This window comes from Cebus imitator, unplaced genomic scaffold (genome assembly GCF_001604975.1).
Source record: "Cebus imitator isolate Cc_AM_T3 unplaced genomic scaffold, Cebus_imitator-1.0 Scaffold25, whole genome shotgun sequence".
Classification (NCBI taxonomy): Eukaryota; Metazoa; Chordata; class Mammalia; order Primates; family Cebidae; genus Cebus; species Cebus imitator.
Genome location: NW_016107340.1, coordinates 7,619,640 through 7,630,354, shown reverse-complemented (window position 1 = coordinate 7,630,354; position 10,715 = coordinate 7,619,640). Strand labels below are relative to the sequence as shown.

Sequence of the window (10,715 nt, the reverse complement as noted above, 5' to 3'; positions counted from 1 at the left end):
ACACTAATAAAGCAGCATACTAAGCAAATAGACCAACTGCTATTTGGTCTGCTAACATGATTCGTTTCCATTGTCATTTTGAAGATCCTCCAAATTTTTAAGTCTAATATGGCTCAGGAAATCCAAGAGTTTGAAGTCTACAAGTCACGTCAAAGGCCAAGTCAACAAATGCAAGAATTTCACCCTTGTTCTCAAGGGTAGTTTCAGAAACTTCGCGGATTTGCATTTGGTAATCAAACCAGCAGACAAATAGGAAAAGCATCAACCTAATATTTTCTCTACTTGTCTGAAGGCACTTGGCAAGCTTTGTTTCTCAAGAGAATGAGAATGTCAGAAACCCAAAGAAAATACTCACAGGGTCTAAAAGGAGCCTGACAGATGCTGACTTACAAGTGAACCAGTATCTTTGAATTGCTTCCCAATTGCATAAATTTCTGAAACATGAGTACATTCTAACAGAATTCCTGCATATTCAAGAAAATTATAATAGTAAATAAATTAGCTGTGTTCAGAACTTACTGATCTCCTCTGATGGTATGCAAATTCGTCTTCACTCCTGAAAGAACAATTAAAAAAATTATTGAACATTTAATACAAATAACTTAGTGGACAACAGTGATTGAATAAGCAGATGAATAAAATAAGCCCTAAGTAGTAAATGTGCTCTTGAAAAATTGATTTTTTTTTTTTGCCAATTTCTCACCATAGGCAAATTTAAATGTTCATTATTTGGACCATAATATGAGGAAGGGCTAGAGGTCAGTAAATAATAAGTATTTATTGAGCAGCTACTATGTGTCCAGAAAGATTTTGGGGGGATAGAGGTATACGTCCAATAAGCTTAAAATCAAGTTGTAAAGAGAAACTTAGCTAGCAAATGCCTAACAAGTGTAAGTATTGCTGCCTTAAAGCAGTTAAGGAAGTTGTTAAAGAAGGGAGAAATGGATAATTTTGCAGGAGTGTCCAATCTTTTGGCTTCCCTCAGCCACATTAGAAGAAGAAGAATTGTCTTGGGTCACACATAATGTACAAGAACAATAACGATAGCTTATAAGCTAAAAATCACAAAGAAATCTCACAATTTTAAGTTTACGAATTTGTGTTGGGCCACATTCAAAGCTCGCCTGGACTGCAAGCATCTTGTGGGTCACAGGCTGGACAAGCCTGATTTAAAGGTACAGCAAAAAGGTAAAGAGAAAAGTGAGAATAAGAAAATCTTTGCAGACAGGTAGAGAAATAGACTTAAATTCCAAAACTTCACATTTCCTATGTGGGTTCTGAGAAATCGTTGCAAAACCTTGACGGGTAGAGAGATGAGAGAAAATGCAAGAGAGAAATACCACGTTTTGAACGCTATTCCTACTTCCCTTCATTTGCCAAGTATTTATTTAGTACCTATTCTTGGGAGCTAGGAACAATTTGAGACCCTGGGTATGTGGTGATAATAAATAACATGCTCTCATTCAGCTTCCGCTCAGTGCAGAAAAACTAGTTGAAGGACAAAGATATGCACTGTTTAAGGAAAAAGTGTGAGGAAGGGAATAGAAAAACATATATCTGGAATAGTCTTATAGTACACATTCCTTACCATTTAAAAAATGACTACTATTTGTTTTTAGGCCTACTATTATCAAACATTTACTTATTAATTCCTTAAAATTTGATCTTTATTATGTGCCCTTATTTTGAATTAATCAAGTTCAGTTACTAATAAAAATATGACATTCTGTTATCAAAGCAAGTCAAAGCTCCATTTAAAATTGCATATTTGGAAGAATATATCTCACTGGAAAAAAATGAGTCTGAAATATGTATTATGCCAAAAGAACAGAATTTTCAGAGGATTCAGATATGGATTTATTTGTTGCAAATCTTTTCATAAGTTCTCCACAGCAGTTCAGCTCTTCTCATTCCAAATTTCTATTTTTCTGTTACTACTATAAATATCATAGTCACCTCTGACTTTTCCCTTTCCCAATACTGACTCTGTATAACATTCCTTTTGTACGTATTTGTATATTGCCCACTGACATTACCTATCAGCCCAAGACACATTCCTTCTCTAATTAATTCTGCCAGTTACAGAATTTTGGAGCCCAGAGGGACTATACTCAAGAAATGCAACCCTTAAAGCCATTGTATTCTCTGCTTCAGTATCAATCCTCTTAAAACAGGCTCTTATTGTGTAGTTTTCTGATCAAAATCTTTTCATGGCTTATTGCTACCTACTGAGAACTGCTCAGATTATTTTGTTCAGTATTTAAGGTGCCTATGTATTTTTAAGGCCCCAATATGCTTTTCCAACGTTTGTATTTTTCATTCATTGATTTAAAAAAAGTTTTTTAGTCCATTTGTAATTTAAATGGTGCTAGGGCCTTGTTACAAAGATGAGCAAGTCACAGCCTTGCCCTCTAGGAGTCTCCAGTTTAAGGGAGGGGGTACAGGAGTTGTGGGAAGGGGAGTGACAAGTACATGAAAATCTCAAGTATTGAGAGTGGTGGTAACAAGCGCCTTCCAAGGGAGCACCGGACTCAAGTGTCCAGTCCTGCTGTGTAGCCAAGTTGGCTTCATCAATACTGATGTGAGCTGTCTACCCCAAATATATCTAGACTTTCAAAGCCGAGATCAGACGCCAAACAATCCATGGATTTTTCCTTAGTCTCCTATTCTTCAATACCTCTCATCTGAATTTCCATGGCATTTATTTCCTTTCCTACTCTAATCACGTCCTTGCTTGTATTCGAGTTTATTATCAATGTCTTGTCTCTTACTGCAACTGTCTGCCTCTGAAGAGCAACAAATATGACATATATTTATATATCTCTTGATACATAAACCTAAAAGCAAAGGTTACAAAGGTGTTCAGTGAATGTTCCCCCAGGCTAAAACAATGAATATTAATGCGTACACCGAAGTCAAAGGTAAAACAGAACAATGATGGGAATTGACTACACACATTGATCCTTCATACACTTGTAAAACTATTATACGACATAAATTACTGCAAAAATTAATGACAGTATAGAGGAAGACTACCTCTAACAAACTAGGATCCCAGGCTTACAGGGGTTAAGCAGATCTAACCACAAGGGGAAAAAATGTTCTTAATTTGCCTTCATTAAAGACTAATTTTAGGTCTTTGGATAATTAAATGAATACACTGTTTATGCCCCGTACACTTTCGGCCCGAGTCTTGGAAAATACATGATACTTCCAAGAATTAAAGTTTCCATTAACGCAAGTGCCAAAATCAGGAGGCTTGACCTGTGGGAAAAAGCACATTTGTCTTCGCTGGCTCTTTTTCAAAAGCTATAGATGTTTACTGTAAAATCTTTCTTGTGCGCAAATGCTCTGTTTTATCATTCAGACCATCTAGACAGAGGAAGAAGCTGCAACATTTCAGAAAGCAACCAATTGCTGAAGACCGAATGACCTGACCTTATCAGCGCTGATGCGTTAACAGCAGTCCCTGTTTGGAGTAAAATTTCTTCGTTGGGAGCCACTGGCAGTGGTTTTTCTTTCTTTTCCTTAAGGGGTTGGGGGAAGTCGCTGTTTTGAGGTGTGTGTGCGTGTTTCATTCCCTGAGAACTGGCTTTGGCTGGTGAAGAAATAGTTTACTATAGTGAGTTTCAGAACATCTTCCACCTGTATCTCTCCTAGCAGGTGGAAATTTAATGTAAATAATTGTGTGTGCCCACAGCTTGAACGCCTCGGAAGAATATTTTCTGACCTCTCTGCTTGTATTCAGTCCGAAGTAGCCCAGTTATCTACCCAGGTTACAAAATAAAAGTAAAATTAAAATTTAAAAATCTCCTTACGTCAGTGAACTTGGACTCGGAAAGTTCTCTCTCCTGAGCAGAGAGCCTTTTAAAGGCTTGTGTGTCACGCTGGCGGCAGGGGGTCGCGGCTACTGGAAAGGAGCTGGCTCTGCAGGTCCCGCCCTCCCCCGGGCCGTCCCTCCCTCTGGTCTGCTCCTTACCTCCCGGGGACTCACGCTCGCCCCCTCCCCGCCCGCCCCCTACTCCGCGACGACGGCGGCCTCCGAGGTCCGGCATGCGTCAAAGCCCTAACTGGGAGGCTGATTTGCGGAGCATCGCCCCCCCGCCCCACCTCCACCCCCACCCCCAGTCCCTCCTCCGCCCACAGAAGTGGCTAAGGGAGTTGAGCTGAGCAGGGGGAGGGGAAGATCTACACCCATCCCCCTTCCTTTTGCCCTTCCTGCCTTTAGATTCAGTTGCACCTTTTATTATTTTAACTCTTCTCCTTAGGACACGCAGCCCCCAATCTGTCCCTCCGGCCTGGGCGGCCCCTGGTCCCGCGCGCCAGGATGGGAGAGCGAGGGACCTGCCCGCGTCCCGCCGGCGTTTGCAAGGAGGTCCAGCCGCAGCGCCAGCTGCCCGGAGTCTGTAAGTTTCAAAGCTACTCCGGGGGAGGGGAGGGAGAGCCAGTCCGCGTCCCGGCAAATGATTTAAAATGCAAAACACAGCACAGGCTTGCAGCGTTGGATGGACTTTTCGGGGCTTACTCCCTACTGCAACCCGCAGGCTCTTGTCCTTTTTTTTTTTCTCCAGCACCTTGTATGTTTGATTCCTTCATTGTAAAATAATAATAATAATGTTTTCAATTTATAATATTATGATTTCCATAGGAAACTTTTAAACTCTTTTTTTAGATGCAACTCATACTTCCTTCTCATTTAAAATAATTCTTATAATTTATAAATTCTATAGCACACTACTTATAATTTTTGTCAGATTACATATCTTATTTACACTGAGCAAGGAGTCACGGCCTTTGCTTACTTCTAAAAATAACGGAGGAAGAATTTCCTCTTTACTTTTAATATTGCTACATCATCTAAGTACTTTAATAAGTAAATCGTGCACCCAATTTCTCTCTATATTCGTGATCGACGCCACGTGCTGTAGCCTTGCACTAATTTACAGGCGCGGTTAATCGCAGATAATTAGCTTTGAGCCTGCTGTTTACCTCAAGGCTCCTGGTTTTAACTAAGGCTATGCCCATATGTACTCAGAATGATAAGAAAAATTGGAAACAGTTCTCTTTATTAAAACCGAGTAATTTTTCTGAGATGCCCGAACTCAAGCGCAAGCTAGATTCATGTTTGGTTTAATAAAAATCACATTTTTGGATTTGCATGTTACCTCGCGCAAGTACAGACATGTCCTTGAATACAAAGACCCAAGAGGTGAGGATAGGGCGGGTTTTAAAGTTTTTAATTAATGTTTCCCTCGTGCAGGAGGACGGGTGTCCAGGGACGGAGCCAGGTGAGAGGCAGGGGGCTAAGCTGGCTATGGTGACAGGACGATGTTGGCCAGAAAGAGTATCATCCCGGAGGAGTATGTGCTGGCGCGCATCGCTGCGGAGAACCTGCGCAAACCGCGCATCCGAGACCGCCTTCCGAAAGCCCGCTTCATCGCTAAGAGCGGGGCCTGCAACCTGGCTCACAAGAATATCCGTGAGCAAGGACGCTTCCTGCAGGACATCTTCACCACCTTGGTGGACCTGAAATGGCGCCACACGCTGGTCATCTTTACCATGTCCTTCCTCTGCAGCTGGCTGCTCTTTGCTATCATGTGGTGGCTGGTGGCCTTTGCCCATGGGGACATCTATGCTTACATGGAGAAAAGTGGAATGGAGAAAAGTGGTTTGGAGTCCACTGTGTGTGTGACTAATGTCAGGTAAGAATGTTGTGGGATGAGGCAGGGGTCGAAAACAGTCGAGAAAAAATGTCAAAATGCCCTTTCTCTTATTCTGTTAATTAATTGAAAGTGAAATAAAGGGTTAGCTTTAGAACCTTCAGAAATAAAAAAAAAAAAAAGCGCAATAAAGAACAAAACCTAACACAGTAAAATTTTTTTTTAATGCAGCTTTTTGGACGAAGGGTCTCTGAAAATCTGTGCTTCAGTCCTTTGGACTAGCCTTGAAAATATTATACCAGTTATCTAAAAAAATTGTAATTCAAAGGATTACACAGAGTGCTTTACTCCAAAAACGCACACATTTAGTTCAGTATGAACAGCTGCTGTCCATAGTTTCAGGGTCCACAAGTAAATTTATCGTATCAACAAATAATATTGTGCTAGAAACATATTTCATAGTGACTCTTCTAACCCATGATGTTTTCAGAAATAATGAGAAAAAAATGGGAAGGCCCTAGGGGGAGAATGTCCTAGATTAAAAATCTACTAAAAAAATGCAATAACAAATATCATCCCTTCTTTATCAAGATTATAACATAACTGATTGTTTGCACTGGATACAGAAATTAAAATTATGCTAAGATTGAGAACTGGAAATTGCTAATTTTTAATGAAAATTCTTTCAAAATTTTCATGGAAGGGGTTATATAGAAGCAATTTAACTTTGTACTCTTCTTTCAAAGTTTTAATCGAATAGGAATGAGACAGTTCTTAGATTACCTCACTTTGGCTTCTTTCTCATCTTTAGTATCCTGATGACAGGTAAATTGAATTTGATTTCAGTGATTCTCTCTTACTTTCACATGGGCTAAGAACATTTAGTTGAGGTGGTTTATTTCTTAATCTTTTCTTTTTTGTTATTTGGAGATGGAAAGAGATAAATTATATCAATTACCAGGACGGTCACTGTGAAGCAAAACAGTAGTAATACTACTGGAAAATTTTCCAAAACATTTTTAAAAGAAATTTTAAATTCTTATAATTCACAAACCAAAGAAATTTGAAAAAACATCATAATACCAGGAAACTGTAAAGAATGGGACCTCTAGTGACCCTGACACCTTATTAAGCTAGCATATCACTGCAGAAAGTGAACCCCAGACAGTGAACTCTTCCATTTGCTAAGTAACTGCAATGCCAGCCTTTCAAGGAGAAAGGCAGCATTAGTGCACTGAGATAACACACTCACAGATTTCAGCTCAAATTTTGAGGAGCAAAAACTGTATTAAACTGATCTATTGCTTTTAACATTAATTAGATATTACTTCCTTTTTTCAAACTTGTCACAAACTTGTCTCAGAAAATGCAGGTGGAAAACATAGGTGATCATCAGTATACCAGATATAAAGAAAACACAATACTTAAAATATCTGTTAAAATGCTCGGTAGATATTCTAAGATCAAATACCTTTATAATACATCTCTTTAAGAAACTTCCTGGCACTGTTAGTGGTGAATCATTTTCATATCAAAATAAATTTTTAATCTAAATTATGTAATACTGATAAAAAGACAAAAGAAATGATAACCACAAACTTTAAAAATAAATAAATCTTCATTCTCTCCCAATGAGAATTTAAAAGGTGACTAATAATAATTCTAATTCTTTGTAGTTTTTCCCTTTGTAAATTCAATGTCCAACCATATCATTAAAATTGGAAACTACATTTTTCATTGAATATTCACCAGTATTTCCAAATAATGTTTGACCATTCTTCCTTTAGGGTGACTCATTTTCTCCTTCATGTATTTTTTAAGGACTCTCTTTGACTCCTTCATTTAATATTAGTCAAAAAATAACCAATGTATTTCCTCTTTCTCAATATTATCCAGCCTAGCTCTTTCTGTAACAGAACAAAGGAGCAGCTAAACACTTTTATCTCTTGAGATTGTTTAGCATAGCAGGTGTCAGTAAAAAGCTGGGTCTTATACCATATGTAATATTTAGAATTCAACAATACACAAAATATGGCACGAGTAGTCTCTTAAACCACTAAAACAAACCGTTTGGGATATTTATCATTAGACTGCTCGCTGAAGTATGGATACATTATCAGAAATTAGTGTTGTATCCATACCCCTTCTCTGGGGTCCATTTTTATTCTTTGCCATGTTTGGGGGCTGTACCATAGATCTTTTTGTGGGTAGCTGGTGCAATAGGCAATTACTGTAGTTTTCCATGAATCCTTTTAGTAACGAAAGAGAAAGGCAACTTTCACACTCCACTTAAAAGCTAATTAAAAGAAGAATCCTTGTATTCTTGGTTATCCCTCCTGGTTTCCTAACAAAGTACAATGTATATACCAAGTATTCAAATGTTTAAACACTTTTCTCACCTGCCATCTGTGGCATTAATAAATAGGTAATACTTTGAGAGATGGCTAATGTGTGGCTTGCCTTCTACAAAGTTAGAGAAGTTTGAAATTGGGATTGGGGACAAAGATAGGACTGATATTGTTTCCATGAAGAAGCCACAGCAGTATAGTTGTGAATTTAAGTGTTATACATTGTTAGGAACAAATGTGGTGCTTCCCAAATGGGGGTAAATCAGAATCACCTGAGAGCTTTTCAAAGCATCTTACCCAGATCCAACCTCACCCTACCAAATCAATGTCTATTCACTAAGGTATGGAGTAGATGTGCAATTTGAAAATGCTTCCCAAGAAAATCCTACAACTTCTTGGTTCCTTCCTTTTGCTTCTTTCACAGGATTAGGCCAAAGTGGGAAAATTCAAGTTAGCATAATATTAATTAAGGTACACCTTAGAGATATTATAGTTTTGGTTCCAAACCATTGCAATAAAGCAAATATACATAATAAAGCCAATTACACAAACTTTTTTGTTTCCCAGTGCATATAAAATATTTACATTATATTGTAATCTAGTCATCTAGTAAGTATATAATACCATTATGGCTGAAAAATGTACATATATTCAAAAAATATTTTAATGCTAAAAAGTGCTAATGATCATCTGGGCCTTCTGCAAGATGTGGCTTTTTTTTTTACTAGTGGAGGAGCTAGCCTCAATATTGATGGCTGCTGGTTGCTGAAGGCTGGGGAGGCTGTGGCAACCTCTTAAAATATGACAATGAAGTTTGCTGCATTAATTGACTCTTCTTTTCACAAAAGACGCTTCTGTAATGTTGATGTTGTTTGAAGCATTTTACCCACAGTAGAACTTTCAAAACTGACCTCAGTTCTCTCAAACCCTGCCACAGCTTTATCAGCTAAGTTTATGTAACCTTCCGAATTCTTTGTTGTCCTTTCGTGTTCACAGCATCTTCACCAAGAGTAGATTCCATCTCAAGAAATCACTTTCTTTTCTTGTCCAGACGAAGCAACTCCTCATCCATCCAAGTTTTATCATGAGATTGCAGCAATTCAGTTACATCTTCAGGCTCCCTTTCTAATTCTAGTTCTCTTGCTATTTCTACCACATCTGCAGTAATTCCCTTTACTGAAGTATTGAAACCCTCAAACTCATTCATGAAGGTTACAATCAACTTCCCAACTCCTGTTAATATGAATATTTTGATCTCCTTCCATGAATCACAAATGTTCTTAAGGGCATCTAGAATGGTGAATCCTTTCCAGATGGGTTTCAGTTTACTTTGCCCAGCTTCGTCAGAGGAATCACTATTATGGCAGCAATCGCCTTATGAAATGTAAATTTCTCAAGTAATAGACCTTGAAAGTCTAAATTACTCTCTTTGGCTCATGGCTGTATAATAGATGTTGTGTTAGCAGGCATAAAAACAGCATTCATCTCCTTCTACATCTCCATCAGAGCACTTGAGTGACTAGGTGTGTCGTCAACGGGCAGTAATATTTTGAAGGAATCTTTTTGTCTGAGCAGTAAGTCTCAGCAGTGGGCTTCAACGATTTAATCATGCTGCAAACAGATATACTGTCATCTAGCCTTTTTCTCTCTACTTACAGAGCACAGGCAGAGTCAATTTAGCATAATGCTGTAGGATTTTCAGAGTGCTCAATGACTGTTGGCGTCAACTTGATGTCACCAGCTGCATTAGTTCCTAACAAGAGTTAGTCTTTCCTTTGAAGCTTTGCATCCAGACACTGACTTCTGTCTAGCTATGAAAGCCCTAGATAACATCTTCCAGTAGAAGACTGTTTGACTTTGAACACTGGAAATCTGTGTTTAGTGCTGCCACCTTTACTGATTTTCTTAGCTAGATCTTTTGGATAACTTGCTACAGCTTCTCCATCAGCATTTGGCACTTCACTTTGCACTTTTCTGTTTTGAAGGTGGCTTCTTTTCCTAAGCCTCCTGAACCAATCTCTTCTAGCTTTAAACTTTTCTTTTGCAGCTTCCTCACTTCTCATCCTTCATAGAATTGAAGAGAGTTAGGGCCTTGCTCTAGTTTAGGCTTTGGCTTAAGGGAATGTTGTGCCCCATTTGGTCTTTTATCCAGACCAGTCAAACTTTCTGCATCTCAGCAATGAAGCCATTTTGCTTTCTTACCATTTGTGTCTTGGCTGGAGTAGCACTTTGAATTTTTTTCAAAAACGTTTTCTTTCCATTGTTTACACTTGGCCGTTTGGCACAACAGGCCTAACCTTTGGTCTGTCTTGGCACCGAGCTTAATCATTTTTGCTTTTGATTTAGAGTGAGAGACAGCAACTATTTCCTTTGCTTGAACAGTTAGTGTTATTTGTAGGGCTACTCATGGGCCTAATTTCAATAGTGCTGTGTCTTAGGGAATAGGAAAGCCTGAGAAAAGGGGGAGAAACAAGGGAACAGCTGGTCAGTGAAGGAGTCAGAACACACACATTTACTGATTGTTTGCCATCTTATATGGGCATGGCTCATGGTGCCCCAAACTAGGGGTCCCCTGTTCTTCTATAAGAACAATAGGGTTCTCATAGAAGTGTGAACCCTATTGTGAACTGTGCAGGTGAGGGATCAAGGCTGCGGGCTTCTTGTGAGAATCTAATTCCTGATGATCTGAGGTGTGACAGTTTCGTCT

At 38.8% G+C, this 10,715-nt stretch overlaps 1 protein-coding gene across 1 annotated transcript in view; it reads left to right on the top strand.

The window, feature by feature from the left end:
- The first annotated feature begins 4,130 nt into the window (after window positions 1–4,130).
- KCNJ8 (potassium inwardly rectifying channel subfamily J member 8) overlaps window positions 4,131–10,715 on the top strand; it is a 9,782-nt gene continuing 3,197 nt past the window's right edge. Inside the window, exons 1-2 of the mRNA XM_017522962.2 lie at window positions 4,131–4,406; window positions 5,261–5,702. Of these exons, the coding sequence (XP_017378451.1) occupies window positions 5,329–5,702 (374 nt within the window). The 5' untranslated portion in view covers window positions 4,131–4,406; window positions 5,261–5,328. The remainder of the gene's footprint in view (window positions 4,407–5,260; window positions 5,703–10,715) is intronic.